The sequence below is a fragment of the Zootoca vivipara genome, chromosome 1, assembly GCF_965207765.1.
Source record: "Zootoca vivipara chromosome 1, rZooViv2.hap1.1, whole genome shotgun sequence".
Taxonomy (NCBI): Eukaryota; Metazoa; Chordata; class Lepidosauria; order Squamata; family Lacertidae; genus Zootoca; species Zootoca vivipara.
The window spans coordinates 730,596-747,673 of NC_142582.1; the positions used below are offsets into that span (position 1 = coordinate 730,596).

At 38.7% G+C, this 17,078-nt stretch overlaps 1 protein-coding gene across 11 annotated transcripts in view; it reads right to left on the reverse strand.

Annotated features, from left to right (window-relative positions):
• USP40 (ubiquitin specific peptidase 40) overlaps positions 1-17,078 on the reverse strand; it is a 60,528-nt gene that overhangs the window by 23,774 nt on the left and 19,676 nt on the right. For all 11 annotated transcript variants that reach the window (XM_035140278.3, XM_088675490.1, XM_088675470.1 and 8 more), the window contains 6 exons: positions 16,122-16,293; positions 15,751-15,835; positions 5,689-5,759; positions 4,381-4,700; positions 1,349-1,475; positions 166-223 (listed from right to left, as the gene is read on the reverse strand). In XM_035140278.3, coding sequence (XP_034996169.2) covers positions 166-223; positions 1,349-1,475; positions 4,381-4,700; positions 5,689-5,759; positions 15,751-15,835; positions 16,122-16,293 — 833 coding nt within the window. The remainder of the gene's footprint in view (positions 1-165; positions 224-1,348; positions 1,476-4,380; positions 4,701-5,688; positions 5,760-15,750; positions 15,836-16,121; positions 16,294-17,078) is intronic.

Below are 17,078 nucleotides of genomic sequence, written 5' to 3' on the forward strand. Positions count from 1 at the left end.
CCTGAAGGCGCCTATATGCTCTTAAAAGCTGCCACAGAGGTAAGGAAGAAATGGAGAAAATTCCTCCAGTAGCAGCTTTTGTTAGATCTGGTACCACTTGATATCTTCAACACCAACTCTGAAGTAACCAACTGAACAGAATTAAATGTTGTAAAACCACTTTACCTAGCTCCTTGTCCAACTGCATTTCCTCTATCGCTTTAATCCTGATGTCTGCCATCACCTAAAATAAAAACCATTAAATAAATGCAAATGTGATTCAGCAAAGGAATGCAGATTTCATAAATGTTTATGTTTTAGTACTTAACCCCCTTAACAGCTGATGGCTGAAACATTTTTAGTAGCAGCCAAAAATTTCATTTTACTGCATTTCTTTTACTCCTATAAAACCTTGTATATTTTCAGATATATAGGGTATATATAGAAAAGTCAATAAGGTATGTTCACTATGAATATAGACTTAAATGTATTACTGAGCCATAAAATGCAGCTATTTGCATCTTAAAAGAATCTCCCCAACTTGCATCAGATTATTTTTCTCCATAAGCTAATGAGCTATTCCTAAAACATTTTAACCTCCTTGACACAAAAAGTATGTAATGTGGAACTTGTTTATTTTAATTGCATTTCAGTCCTTTTTTGTAACAGACTACTTCCTACATCACATTTCCCAACTGTTCTTAAGATGCATGCAGGTAAAGGACAAGATATCCAGTAACACATGTATTGGAATTATGCAAGGAGTCAGCGGCAAATACCAAACATATGTGCCCAAGTACAAACAGTAAATACATAAACACTTCAGGTTGTATGCAACTAAACAGCACAAAGTGCTAGCACAATGTGGTTTTCCCCTCCTCCCCTTGCGTGTGCCCCTGCATCTCCAGAGGGTGAAGGAAACCCCACAGCAGATTTAAGGGGTGGACAGGGAGGAGAGGGGGTGACTGCTCCACTGTGCAAGAAGAAGTTCTTGTGCTGATGAAAGATCTACTTAACACTGTACATTACTGAGTACAACCCATTTATTGACGACAAGCAAAGCTATTTAAATGTATATCTAACCATATGTGTTTAGCACTTTAAACGTGTGTTTTTGTGCCCTAGTTTCAAAAGCAATGTGTGAATCAGTCCTCACATTCACAGCTGACACTAGGGGTGTTACAAATATATGCACATCTTCCTACTTTCCTATAAGCATCTAAAACACAAGCAGGTGAAAGTAACAAGCTTTCTGGATTTGAACAATTTAGAAAGCAAAACAAAGAAGATGAGCTGAATTGAATGGAAGGAAATGAATCACTGGAGATGAAATCTCTCAGAGCCGTGCAATCACAGTTGCTTTACTTACTGTTTCAATAGTTGCAGTAATTTTAACTTGTATCTCTTCAGCCTCCAATCTACAGAAATTTTTTACTTGTAACCAGCTGATATCATGCGTAAAAGCAGTCAAATTGCCGCCTGCCACATTCACCATGCTGCAAACAACACATGCTTAGAATGCATAATTGTGCACCACATATAAGACAAAATGCAGCGAAATGAATTCTAAACAATGGTACTAATCTAAGCAACTAAATGACCCAGCAAGGTAGGGTCTCGTTCTTATGTAATAAACTAACATCGCAAATATCAGTCACAGCACAACCCCAATCCCCCGTTGTCATCAAGGAGACACTGTGGTGGGCAGTACTATACATGCAAGTGTCAGAAGTCACAACACCAGGTGGTAAATCTGATTTTAGTCAATATCATGTGCATGCTAGATTTCTTGTTCTTTATCCTTCCCCTCTTTTGGTTATTTATTAATTACTCAAACACTGCAATGAATATGTATGGCACACTTCTAAGTTAAGTAATCTTAGTGCCTTGATGTCTGCTCCAAGCAGATTTCAACCCAGAGTTTAGCCCAAAGAAAAAAGATAACCAGCTGCAAATCAAGATGAATGCAGTGAATGCAGTTGCACATGCATATATTTAGCGCAAATCCGTTCAAACCTCTCAACCCATGGGCTACAGATCCCTTAGAATTGTGGGCCCAAAGGGTTTGGGGGCTTCTGACTGCTTGAAAAGTATGCTGCAGAGCAATCAGCTTTTGAAATCAGTGAGACTTTCAAAAGCAGTTTTGGATATGGCATCGTGTTCTTGGGTGAACCTGCAGAAGCTTTGGAACCCATCCATGGTAGCTGTGGTTTAAATCTGCCGATGGCGATTTTTAGCCATATTGCTGCTGCAATCAGCCAATTGCGTGATTAACAACACTAGTTTTGGAGAATCTGATGGACTGTGATACCTGCTATACTTCAGGATGTGATGCTGGCATTTTTATGGCCAGCTCAGACCACAGCTGATAAAACGCTTCAACGTTGTCTATATGTTAATTTCCTATACTGGAACACCCACCCATGTATTTCTTACAAGTTTGCCCTATGAATGCTATTCCCACAGAAACCCTTTAGGTGCCTTAAAATTCCAGTTTGACTGCACATAATCCAGGACCTAGATCCAGTCAAAGCCTGCTGACATCATGTATATGGGTACTAATGGGAATGGGGCCAGCACAGAATCTCTAGCAAAGTACACTAGAAATATGCATTCCCACATCAGCAGAAATGAAACTATACAAAACGACACAAGAACTCTCTCATACTGATGGGTTTAGAGCAGGCATCCCCAAACTGCGGCCCTCCAGATGTTTTGGCCTACAACTCCCATGATCCCTAGCTAACAGGACCAGTGGTTGGGGAAGATGGGAATTGTAGTCCAAAACATCTGGAGGGCCGAAGTTTGCGGATGCCTGGTTTAGGGGATAAATGTGGGAATGAAACTAATTAAATGTAGGTTCTCTCAGAGAAGTAGATCTATGGAAAAAGAGAGAGAAAAGAAGGCGGCAGCGTAATTTAGGCATCTTGAAAAAGAGCTCCAGCACAAAAGGATTAGAAGGAAATGTTGAAAAGGAAAGCAGATTCTGAAATACACATCCCAGTCACCTTCAGAATTATTTGTCATAATAAATCTTTTTCATATAAAAAATTTCTCAGCTGGGATGACTTTTAGCAAATACTCTTAAATAGAGAACAAATCTCCTGTCTACATGTTCTTTGCCCTAAATCGTGTAAGAGATGAGAGCACACTTAGGAGGGAAAGAAAAGAAAAGGGGTTCCACTGAGCTTTACACCATGCTGCAGATACAGACTGATGGACCTTGCTCAATATATTTATGCCTCATTGTTACCAGCTGTGAGTCCTTGAGACAGTGGAAAGAGGCAGTGGTAGAAGTAGGACAACAGAATCCCACTTGAATTATATCAAAGATGCTTATAAAGTGGTGGCATGTGCAAAAAATGCATTACTGTCACTAGTAGGAGAATTCCTGTTCATGGTCCCAGGTAACCTGTTCAGGGCTCACCGGGGGGGGGGGGGACTGGGAGCGGGAGGAGAAAGGATTGAAATATTTCATTTCTCACTCTTCTGAAACAACCTGTCACTGTCAGCTTGAACCTGAAAGCCTCAGCAGGATGGAGCAAGACATTTCTAGAGAACAAGAAAGGAAAAAAGTGTTCTCTCCCACTGCTGAAGCCTCCTTGTGCAATGCAGGGTACAATGGAAGGCACAACCCCCAATCCTAATAGCCCCTTCAGGGTTAAACAGGATTAAGCAGAGCTCCTCCACCCCTTGTGGGCCACTTTGGCAGGTGGGTGGGGTTCCTACCTGTCAATCACCTGGTGCCACTATGGCTTCAGGTGGCCAATCTTCAAAGGAAATAATTGGGAGGGCACTTTAAGTGTGCTCTAATTTTTTCCTTTCTTCCTCTGCAGTCTGGGCTTAAACTCCAGTCAGGCTGCAAACGAACATCCCTATCAAAATGGGGGTCACAGGTATCACCAACAAATCCCTTGCTTCTGGCAGGGATTGGCTGCACTTGGGAATTCTGATCAGGAGCTCCTTAGTGGAACCAGTCCCAGTACAGCTTGCATTTGGTGCCAAATTTAAAGCACACCAATGACAAACCCAGTTTGCCAAGGAACTATAGAAAGTTTCTTTGCCGTCACATCAACACCTGTCCCACACTTAATGTTACCTATTAGATAAAATATAGGGCAGGTGGGTGTGGCTTAGGGAAAACTGCCTCACAGGAAAATTAGGACCTTTGCTGAGTCTAACTTGGATCACAGTCAAGAGACACCTGTATGAGTGGGCCCTGAGCAGGCCATTTCCCATTCTTTCCTCATAAACTGCCCTCAATATTGCATGGGTCCTAGAGGTTTTTTGAAATCACCAAACACACAACTGGCTTGTCATACAGCTTTCCACAACTGAATTACACAATGAAACATAAAAGGAGAATAAATACTTAATCTCAATTCAATTCACAACATTTACCTTTGGTCATGGCTGTCTAAAACTAGGATTGAGCTTCCATTCTTGAGCCCAATATTTCTGAGCGTCTGTTTCATATCTTCTTCAGGAATGACTTTCCAGTTTTCAGAGTCTTTCTCAGACCCTGAATGGTTCTTTAAGACAATCCCTTTGGGTGACATTAAAGCATCACAAATAGCTCTCAGGTTTGAACTACATGGAAATACATGCTGGGATTCCATAAATTGCTGTCCCACTCGTCCTTCATTATGTCCAGCTAAATGAAGAACATTTATAAGAACAGGTTCATGGTCAATGCCAGTAAGAACTTCCACTCCATCAACCTATAGAAACAAAGTAGAATTATTTGAGCTGAGAGAACATTTAGTTAATGCTTCAAGTGCAGGTTTCTGTAAAACCATGAGCTTCCTTGTATGCCACAAGCAGTATACTCTGAGTAATATCCTTAATTAATATTCAGAAATTTGTTAAGGTGTAATAAAATGTGAAGGCTTTAATCAGGGAGTTGGCAAGTCTCTGTGTTGAAATATTTAATTGATTTCAAAGGCAGGTAATTTTACTGTATTCTTATTAAATCACTAAATGTTCATAGAACATACAAAGCAGTAAATCAGTCAAGTCGGATCTTAGAAACATAAAATTGTAGAGTCGGAAAGGACCCCAAGAAGTCATTTAGTCCAAAGCAGTAATCTTAACTAAAGCATCCAAATAGATGCTTTCATATATCCATTCATATGCAACAATTCAGAGGGAGGTGAAATGCCTCTAGGTAACTTGCACCTAAAAACATGATCACACTACAAATGTTTAAAATGCGTAGCCACAAATCAAAATAAACACAGAAATCAATCAAAACACCACAAATCAAACACCACAAATCAAAATAAACACAGAACCCTCATAAAAATGCATTTAGCCACTAGTTGAGAAAAAGTGTTAGTTATACAATAGTAAAATTGCTGGCGGGGGTTTGATGGGGAGATCCAGTTGTGTGTGCTTGCGCCCTTGTGTAGGAAACTATTGTGGCGATTATTTAATTTTTGATCTTTGTGAAAATTGAAATAATATGCACACAGTTGGCACAGGTAAGCAAACTCCTAACAAGAAAAGCAAATGACACAAGAATGATAGCAGAACAAGAAGATCCTACCACAAGGAAATGAAGCCAATTTTTCTTCTAAGCATAAACAGACTCTAGCCATTAATTAAGAAAGGGTATGCAATTCAACAAATAATAAGCTTTAAAGTGAAAATAAACTTTAACAACAATAAAATGTGTTTGTCCCATTCACAAGGTAGATATTTTTGTACCTCTTTTCCATTCCACACAAATATATTGGCTCCATCAGAAAGTCCAATGCCACTCAACGTAGAATCAGCCCCTGACAAACAAAATAGTTTTTAAACTCCAAGAAGACACACTGAAAAGTAGAATGGCCCTTTAAAATTATATAAGCCAATTATGTATAAAGAATCTCCAACAACATTTAACTTTGTTGCACTGTAAAGTGTAACTTTATTAGCCAAATGCTTCTCCTTCTGAAACAGAGGAAACCCCCAAACTATGCGGCCCAAAAGCCAATTTACAGTATCAAGTTAATTAATCTGTATTCTTTAGTTAGGCTTGTTCCGAGTTATTTATTGTGAAAGAATTTGGATCTTTTTGTCGGTCTAATGCTTCTGCCACATAGGGAAGAAATAGTAGAACCATCCAAAATTAGTAAACAAGACAAAGGATAAATCTATTTTTCATCAGCACCACACAATGTACAGGGTGAGTCTTTTAAAAGAGGCCCCGTGGAACATGTGTACTGTACTCTGTATCCACGGAGCCTCTTTTAAAGGACTCACCCTGAATTTCCTTGATGATGTGTTGCATGTATGTTTATTTTGTTGTTGACATATGTCTGTCTCAGGAGACAGTATGGAGAACTGCGCCTTTGGGGATGAAGTCAAACAGCATGATCACATATGTAAAAAATAACAACAACTACTGCTGCTTGCATGCCTTTCCAGCTGCAACTATGTAGCTGGTCCTTGTCCAGCTCAACAGATGCAGCAATGGGATGGGCAAGAGAGATTTGTGGCAACACTTACATCAAGTGTAACCTGCCCAAGAAACACTATGCCCAGAAGTCTTTGGCAATGTGAAGTACAAAAACATAAAAATTATTTATTTTTGCTTCTGAAATATCTGTGTTAAATTTTATTTATTATTTTACAAGTCTGAATAGTAGGAATGCCACCTTTCTCCCATGGCTCAACAAACTAATAAAAGCTACCATCTCTCTACTAACAGATCTTTGCTCATCAGCTAATTGCCCCTCTCCAGAGACTTCTACTTCATGTGCATATTCTTTAAGTCTGGATGCCCACAGAAATCACGGTAGATAGGAGCCCCAATCTGCCAGGCACAATAAGTTTGAGGAAACAGGTTTGTGAACATTTATCTACTTGTACCATATAGGTGCACCGCTGCATCACAAGGGGATCCTCACATTGTATCTTTGCACAAATTCAATTGCTAGATACAGCAGCATGAATTTAGCCTTATGTAGATCACGTGGCTCCATGCAATGAAATGAGTGCATTTCCATTTGGGGGCTCTTTTTCGGTCACTCAGTTCTCCCAACCCCATTCTAAGCAAATGTAAGACTGCCAAGTGAGGGAATCACATGACTGAATGCTCCTCCAGATCAATAATTGCACATAGAAAAATAGAGAGAATAAGTTTAGCTCATCCTCTCTCCCATTATGATAAAACATTTGGAAGACAAAAGAATTTTAAAGAAAAACATCCAATCACGTGATAGCTCACTAGTGGCATGGTCAACATGCCTATGCCTCAAGCCCAGGGGGCAGGTGCAGCCCTTTGTGGAACATGGTGCAGCAGGATAGGGTGGAAGGCAAGGAGGCAGAGAGTAGACTAAGCCAGAGCCAACCACTTCTGGCTTTGTCCCCCTCTTATTCCCTACTGAATTCTATTAAGGCAGTACTGAGACTAAGGAGGAGCCACTTCCGCTTGGATCACCGTAGAAGATGGCTGAAAATACCATCTCTCCAGCTCCCACGGGGTTCTACGAGGCTGTAAAGGGGAGTATGCAGCCTCCCGAAGTCTTCCTGGGGTACGGGAAGATGCAGTCTCATCCGCAGTTGCTCACTACCAGCTTCGACTTCGGAAGGAGGGAGAGGCTGGGGGCACTGGATAGAAAGCCCCCGAGGGAGTCTGGATCCCCCGGACGCCATCTCTACGAGCGAAAACAGGCTCCATGACAAGAGAAAGATTGGATGTAAGTCATGGACATGCTTCAGACAAGGAAAAAAGATTTATACTGCTAAGGTCAGCCACTGAGAAAACAAAAGATAACATAGGAATGGAACCAAGAAGAAATGGTATATGACGGAGCTGAAGGGGGGAGCGAGAACTTTATAATTTTGCTTTACTGTGCTTTACAATTCACTTAACAAAACTCCTGCCTGAAGAACCATAAGCAACATTTATAAAGCAAGCAAGATCGGAAAGTGGGAAATTTATTGAATTAATATGGTTTTTTAAAAATATATAAACTGTGTGAATTGAAAATATAAATAATCAAAGTATGCACTCTTGGATTCGCTTGGAATGTGGTTAAAGATTCCTCAAAATATGGGCATCAAAAAGAAGCAATCTCATTAATGGCTGGAAACTTGTCAAGAAACTTTTGAGTTATGACGCAGCTATAATTTAGATTCCACCATACTGGAGACAAAGCCAGCTACAATATTAATCAAAGGGGGAGAGAGTTCTGATCTGGCAAATCTCCCCTGAAAAGGCTATATTGAGTAGCGATCTGGAGCGATCTGGGGAAAACATCACAGAGGATTAAAGATTTGATTTATGGGAACTGCTCGAAGATGGCTGCTGCTGGCTGTGAGAAGGATTTTTGGGACTTCCGGAACGGCGCTCTGGAGACCGGGTGGAGGTTTGCGCTCCTGCTCCTTGAGGCAGACCTTTTACTGGGGAAAATCAACGGGGGACCTGGCGTAAGTCACCCCGACCTCAGGGGGGAATCCTGAGGGCAAAAGCCCACGGCAGAGCAAAGAAGGGTTTTTCTCTGAACACTTCTTAGCCTCCGCGGAGGCAAAGGAGAAGCGGAGAACTCCGGCGCTAAAGGGCAGACAGCACTCCCCAGTAGCGACGCCCCAGAAACCCGCCGAGAGAGCGTCGCGCTCTCCAGAAAACAACTGCAAAAAAGGGCGTCTCTCCCCCGAAAGACTGGACTAATTTGAAATAAAAACCCCGGCTAGAAGCGCAAAGGGGATAAGGGGAAAGACGGGAGCGAACGCAAACGCGGCTTGCAAAACGGAGCAAAAAAAAAGTGGAAAGGAAAAGGGGACCGCGCTAAGGCACAGCTACAGCTTGTTTATAAACCTACAAGGGACTTTAATGCCAAAAAGACTCAAAAGGAACGCATATAAATTAATTAAAGTAGAAAAGAGACCAGATACCTTTAAGAGCTGATTGCAACATCGTGACTCCGCCGGAAATTGTGAAAGACAAAGGCAGGAAGAGGCAGCGAAAAGGAAACTGGAAACAACACGCGAGAGAGGAGCCCAGACAAAGAGGTGCAGTACAACCAAACAGCGACACATGTGGCCAAGAGAAGAATAACAACTTTACAAAGGAAAATAAATAGAGGATAGGAAAACAGAGACCCCTGGCGCTACCTGCAGGGTAAGAGAATAACTGCAGGGGAAACTTTAAAAACCCACAATAAGGCTCTGAAAAGGTTTTTAAATTGTAATCTAAGTGAATGGACGTTTAGATAACCAATTTAAGGGAATTCCCGTGAGAAGCAACAGAGTCATACTATACAGTGAAGAAAGCAGAAAAATAAGAACAGATAAATGGGCTCCAGGAAAAATAATACTGCAAGTGGTTCAAACTCAACGCAAAGCCAACTTCGCAGAACATCGATAATAGAAGGAGAAAACAACACAGAAATGAAGGATTTAATAACGATAATGGAAAGAATGGAAAAGAATTTAGGTGACAAGATAATGAACCTGGATGGAAACATAAAAACAATTGATGGGAAGTTGGAAAGTATGGGTGCTAAAATTGAAAAAAATTCCAATTTGATCGTTGAGCTTGCTACGAATGGCTAAACATAAAGAACTAGAAACAACAATGCAAGAAATTCAAACGCAAACCCAGAGACAAGAGGAAGCAACAAAAAAACCCAACAAGACCAAAGAGAGATGAAAAGATTTCAAGAGAAAAATAAAGAGGAGATTGACAAATTAAGAAGGATTCAAGAGGAAACATATGATGCCCTGGCGATGCTGGAAATGAAACAAAAGGAGATGACTCTCCGCATAAAAGGGGTGAAGGAGACACCAAACGAGGAGTTAACAACTAAATTGACGAAGGACATTGCAGCATGGCTGGGGGTCGAGGAAGAAGACCTGGCTCTGGACATTGATAAAGTATATAGACTAAGATCTAATAAACAGAAAACCAAGAGAGGGCCGGGTGATTGTTTAATCTTTTTAAATTCGAGATTGTTAAGGGGCAAACTACTACAGAAAGATAGGACTGATCCATTGATAATAGAAGGAGCTTGTGTAGAGATAATGAAAGAGATCCCGACCCGCTTCCTGAAAAAAAAGGACAATTACAAGTTTATGACGTCGGCATTGAACAAAAGTAATATTAGGTATAAATGGGGAATTCCCTGAAGGACTGACATTTACCTACAGAGACAGAAGGCGCACCTTTAGATCGGTGGAGGACACAAAAAGCTTCTGGAGGAAATACTGGGAGGAACTAGGCGGAGATAAACTAACAGACTGAAATAGTTCATAGACCATAGAAAAAGGACCATTTTTTTTCCTTCTTTCTTCTATCCCCAACCGTTATATGATTTTTGAGAGTTAACATTCCTGTTTAAGTTTTCTTGTTTTGTGTGTATATTTTAATTTTACAGGTCCTTACAGTAAAGGAACAGTAGAGAGTAGTGTGAGAGCTAATTCTAGATAGAAGGGTTGTCCTAATTGAATAAAGTAATGGAGATTAAATGTATCTCATGGAATGTAAATGGAATGAATGGAAAGTATAAAAGGAACAAGATAGAGGGGGTTTTGAAGAAGAGTAAATGGGATGTAATATGCTTACAGGAAACCCATATAGTAAAAAACCATGTAAGAGTCCTAAAGAATAGAAGATTGGGAGTAGACTTCGTTGCGGCCGGGGCTGAAAAAAAAAGAGGTATAGTTTTGTATATCAACCCCATATTGAACCCTCAAGAGCTTTTCCAAGATGAGGAGGGAAGGATATTAGGTGTGGAAATCCAAACGAAAGTGGGAAGAATAATTATAATAGGGATTTATGCCCCCAATAATAGGAAAGACGAATTTTTTAGAAGAGTAGAAGAAAGAATGTGGGATTATATAGGAGAAAATCTGATATTAATGGGAGATATGAACAGGGTAATATCAATAGAGAAGGATAGAACGCAAAGAGATAAAAAAGGAGATTCAGGCAAACTCCCTTTGTCCTTCTTCCAATTAACTGAGAATTTTGACCTTTACGATACCTGGAGAACTAAAAACCCTACAGTGAAGGATATTACCCATTATTCTGAAGCAAAAAAATCCGGAGGGAGAATAGATTCCATATGGGCAACTAAAGGACTAATGTTACATTTAGAGAAGGCGTAAATACAGAATAGGTCAATATCAGACCATAATCCGGTGACAATTAAAATGAAGTTCCAAAGTAAAACAAAAGGAAGGTGGAGATTTAATGATGAAATATGGAGAGATGAACAGAGAGTAAAAAGAGCAAAAGAGACCCTGAAAGAGTTTTTTGAAATAAATGAAAAACAGACGAAAGATCAGAAATTGGTATGGGAAGCAAGTAAAGCCTTCATGAGGGGATATGGGATTCAACAAATGGGGAGAATTAAAAGAGAAAAGGGCAAGGACATAATGGGAATAAATAAACAAATAAGAGAGAAGGAGAAAGAGTTGACAGAAAGCCCCAAAAATGAAGATCTGCTGCAACAGATAAAGAGGCTACAAACACATCTATCAGACTTATTGAATGCTGAGGTACAGAACAAAATTATATGGACAAAACAAAGATACTTTGAACATGCAAACAAACCTGGCAGAATGCTAGCCTGGTTGAATAAAGAACAACAAACCAGTAGGATAATAAACAAAATTGTGGATGGAAATAGAGAAATTACGGAATCAAATCAAATTAAAAATTGCTTTATAAACTATTATAAAAAGTTATATAAAGAGGGAGAGAAAGGTGAGAAAGAAATACAATAATTCTTAGCAAAAAATGAATTACCTGAAATTAGGGAAGCAGAATACCAGTACCTTAATGGAGAAATTCAAGAAGAAGAAATAAGGATCGCGATAAAGAAATTGAAGGAAGGTAAATCACCAGGGCCAGACGGGATTTCGGCTAATTACTACAAAAATTTGGAGGAAGTTATAGTACCAAAACTAAAAATAATCATGAATGAAGCTTTAGAAAAAGGGGAAATACCCGATTCATGGCAAGAGGCGCTGATAACTTTAATACCAAAAAAAGGTGCAGATATGAGCCTAGTAAAGAACTACAGGCCGATATCTTTATTAAATATAGATTATAAGATTTTTACTGGTATTCTGGCAAAGAGGCTGAAAAAACTACTGGAGAGGATAATAGGAAGAGAACAGGCTGGTTTTCTGCCAGGGAGACAAATTAAGGATAACATTAGAACAATTATTGATTTAATGGAGTATTTGGAAATGAACCCTAGCAAAAGAACTGCAATGTTGTTGGTCGACGCAGAAAAAGCGTTCGACAGCGTTTCATGGAGTTTTCTCCATGGAACGTGTGAAAGTTTACAACTAGGTTCAAAGTTCATCAACGGAATTAAAGCAATATATAAAAAACAGAAAGCAAAGTTATTTATAAATAATGAAGTTACAGAAGAATTTAGCATAGAAAGAGGGACCAGGCAGGGGTGTCCCCTTTCACCCCTCCTGTTTATTATGACATTGGAAACACTACTAAAAATGCTGAAAGAAGATAAGGAAATTGAGGGAATAAAAATGGGAAAATACTCTTATAAAGTTAGAGCTTTCGCCAACGACCTAATTGTAATGACAGAAACACCAGAAAAAGGTATATTAAAAGCATTGGATGACATGAAAAAATTTGGGGAGGTGTCCGGTTTCAAATTAAATAAAGATAAATCAAAAATGATAACTAAAAACATGATTGAAAAAGATAAGGAAGAATTGGCAAAACTCACAGGAATTAAAATAGAAAGTAAAGTGAATTACCTAGGGATATGGATCACAAATAAGAATACAAATCTATTCAAAGACAACTACGTAAAGAAATGGAGAGAAATTAAAAATAGTTTTGAGAAATGGAAACATATGAATCTTTCCATTTGGGGGAAAGTCTCCATGATAAAAATGATAGCTCTACCAAAGATTCTTTTTTTGTTTCAAAATATACCGATAATAATTGGAACTAAATATTTGAAGGATTGGCAGAAAGATCTGGCGGATTTTATATGGCAGGGCAAGAAGGCGAGGATGAAAATGGAGACGCTAACCAGTCCGAAAGAAGCTGGAGGTTTTGCATTACCGGACCTGAAAAGGTACTTTGAAGTGGCTTGTTGGACCTGGTTGAGGGAGTGGTGTATTCTAAAGACAACTGACACTCTGGAGTTGGAAGGATACAACAAAATTTATGGATGGCATGGCTATATGATGTACGATAAGAGTAAAAACCACAAAGGATTTAAAAATCATACGATCAGGAGAGCATTATTAGAAGTTTGGGAAAGAACAAGAGAAAGAATAATAGGGAGAACACCCTGGTGGCTGTCGCCGCTGGAAGCGAATGCGACACTAAAAAGAAAATTGGCTGACATATAGGGAAATAACCGAAAATGATAATGGAAATATTATACTGAAAAGCTATGGAGAACTGAAAGATAAAGGTGTATCTTGGTTGGAATATTTCCAAATTAAGGCAACATTTGAAAAAGATAAAAGAACTAGGGGATTTGAAAACAAGATAACACGATTTGAAAAAGAAATCCTGAACAGCAATGAAAAACTACTTTCCAAAATGTATAGGTTATTAGAAGAATCAGAAATAAAATTCGAAGAGAAAAACCAAAATATGCGAAAATGGGAACAAGATATTGGACATGAAATAGATATAGACGATTGGAAGAAATTCTGGAGGAACAGTATAAAGTTTACAGCCTGTTACTCTTTAAGAGAGAACTTTATGAAACTCCACCACAGATGGTACTTGGCTAGCAAAGATGAACAAAAATATGAGCAACAAATGTTGGAGGTGCCAAAGTGCAGTCGGTTCCCTGTTCCATATGTGGTGGACGTGTCCGAATGTGCAAAAATATTGGGATATGATTCATACGGAAATTCAAAAGTTAATAAAAATATATTTTCCAAAAAAAGTAGAATCCTACCTTTTGGGCATCCTGGGTAGTGATATATCACAAGATAGAACCAATATTTTTCTATATGCGACAACAGCCGCCAGAGTGTTGATTGCTAAATATTGGAAAGGTACCCTTGTACCAACAAAAGGAGAATGGGTAAACAAATCATGCGAGTATTTGGAGTTGGCGAAACTCACAGATATAATACGACAAAAACCAAAAAACAGGATAAAAAAACAATGGGAATGTCTAAATGATTACTTAAAAAAAACAGACAAGGGGACCAAAACATGGCTATGTTTGGAATAACCTTGTAAGGATAAATATTGTATATAAAATACAACTGTTAGATAGGTATAAAGGTAATATGTTTATTAAAATATGTTCGACAGGAGAACGAAAATGTAACAAGAAATACTGTGCTGAAAGCGGTGGAAGTATTATGCCCTTGAGATGATTTCTTTCAAGTGGACCTTTATATAAATTTTTTCTTTTCTTCCTTCGTTTTTTCCCTTCCTTTTGCTTTTACTTCCTTTGCCCCCTACCTTTCCCTCTTCTACCTTTACCTTTTTCCTTTCCTGCCTTCTTGGTTTCTTTTTTCTTTTTTCCATCCTCTGTTTGTTTGTCTATCTCCTCCTCCCTCTATGGCCCTATGCCCTTCTGCTCACTCACATTTCTCTCCTTTCTCTTTCTCTCTTACCCTTTCTTTTCCCTTTCGATACCTCATAATTTTGATATGTGTACAATACAGCTGAATGTTCTTGGATTGGCTCGAAGATGTTGTGCAATGTTTTAACAAATTCTCAAATAAAATCTTTTTTAAAAAAAAAGAGAGAGAAGGATTTTTGGATTTCTTGGCAAGAGACCAGCGTGCGAAGAGACAGTGCTAATTTATAGAGGAATCATAGGCATAAATTCACACAGAAACATATATGGTTTGGTCAAACTTGCTTGCTTGCTCGAAAAACTCAGGGGCTTGAAAGAAGATAGAAGGATTTGAATGGATAAGATCTGGACTTTATTGATTAGAAAGCAGTGACTATAAGAGGACTAGGCTTTCTGAGTCTGAAGCATGGGAAGTCAAATTTAAATTTGTATAATTTGGCAGATTTGGATTAATTGTTTAATTGATATTTGTATAATTTGTATAATTTGAAAATGGATTAGATATTTAAATTGGAAAATCTAATAAAAATGTTTATAAAAAAAGAGACTAAGGAGGAGCCAGTGCCATCCTTTGGGCTGGTTGTAAGTAAGGAGGGCAGGCTTAGTTTGGTTGGTTGGGTAGTGCCCCATTTGCCCTGATGGACCAGTCACTATTGCCCTTCAGTTTTCTTTCCAGCCCTTGGGACTCTTCATAGGTCACCCCCTCTCTCCCCAGGGCAGGCCAAACCACTCCTCAGCTGTTCCATGCCTTCCTCAAGTGTTTTTCCGTAGCTGGAATGCATCCTTGTTCTGTAGATGGGGAACAGAGAATGTGTGTGTTCTGTTCCTTTTGGATGTAATCTACTATATCAAAGGAAAGTCATGTCCATTGCACCATCCACTTCTGGCTTCTTGCACGAATACCCACTACTGCCACCTGGGCTGAAAATGGTTCCCCACTATTGCTATGCTTCATTGGCTCAATGCTATGCCTCACTGACATGTTTAAAAGATGGCGGTAATCGTGTATATTAGAAATGTGGCATACATAAAATTTTAATTCTATGGTAACTGATATTAGCGAAGTTGTCTATCATAGCAATCAAGATGCTTCTTGATGCATACGCATCTTTGAAGAAAGAATTCATTGGTCACTCCAACATAACCCAATAAATACGTATAATCTCCTTACAAGTATTTGGCGTGGGGGGATTGTTTTTTCAATTACATGTATATAATTTTAAAGATATCTCACCTTCAAGTGTTTGGTATATATGCAGTCCAGCTGGGAGAGGCTTTGCAAGGCTGAGAACTAGGTTTCCTTCCCAAAATTCCAACAACTAGTCACAAAAAGTGAATATATTTCAGAAGTGCAGATATGGCTATGTAAATCATGTTGTTTATAAACAATTCACACAAGTAGCTGTGGCTCTCCTGAAGGATGCCATAGTACTAAATAATTTATACTGTAATACATAAGGGTCATCTTATAGTAATCCACTCTACAAGTTACCAAAGTACATATTAAAGTATGCAGGCAAACGATCTTGCTTGTTCTACAAGTCTACTATTACTAAAGAAACTTAAACTGGTGAAAGTTTGGGGAAATACAATAACAGCAAATACCTGAAATACCAATTGCTGAAGTTCTCCCAGTGTTTTTCTCTTATCAATCGTAAGATCTAGAACACTTTCCTTCTGAGAAACTACTGGGTGCAGAGCTCCATTGTAAAATTTATAGTGAGAAAATATATGGAGATGTAAATCAATATTGTTGTTTGCCAAGTCATATTCTGCCCTGTAAGAAGTATTAACAGAAAAGTATGTCCAGTGAAAATTCACAATTGAACAAAAAATCTTAATTTTCTGACAAATCATACCTTCAGAAACTTCCCACAGTAAAGACAAGTTCTTTAATTTGTATCTTTTAATTTGTATCTATGTCATTCTAAAAGTCTTATTTATTTTTTACTAATTATGCATGTTGCACTGTGCAGGAATTTTATAAGGAATTTAATATTTTCAAAAAGTGTAACTATTTAGTGCTATGCCTTTTCATATGCATATGTTGTCTCTTATTGCAAATTTAGAGTGATCTTGAAACTTAATAACTATTTGTCTGATACTTCTTGAGAGAGGCAAAGCACAGTCTTCCAGATACTAGCAGGGTATCTGCAGCTCAATCAGCATAAGCTGTGACCCACCCTGAGATCCTGAGATGAAGGGCAGTATATAAATTTAACAAATAATAATAATAACTCAACACCAATATTATTAGGTGTTCATTGGGGGGAAATATATAAATTATGACAGGAAAGGTTCTTTCCCACAAGAAAATGCCGATCAAATAATAACTGACATTTCTTCAAAAACATTACTAATTTGCATGTAAAAATAGTACAGGAAAGGCTGCCACACAAGCTAGTGTGCATCCCCCCTGGACACAGAGCCACCTATATAGCTGCCTTTGCTACCAATGTCTTATAAACTGTTAATTAGGCAATTCTACCCAACACTCAATTTCTGCAGGTTCTCTCAATTGATTCTCTGATTAGAGAAGGCTCTCTGATCCAGTGAAGACTT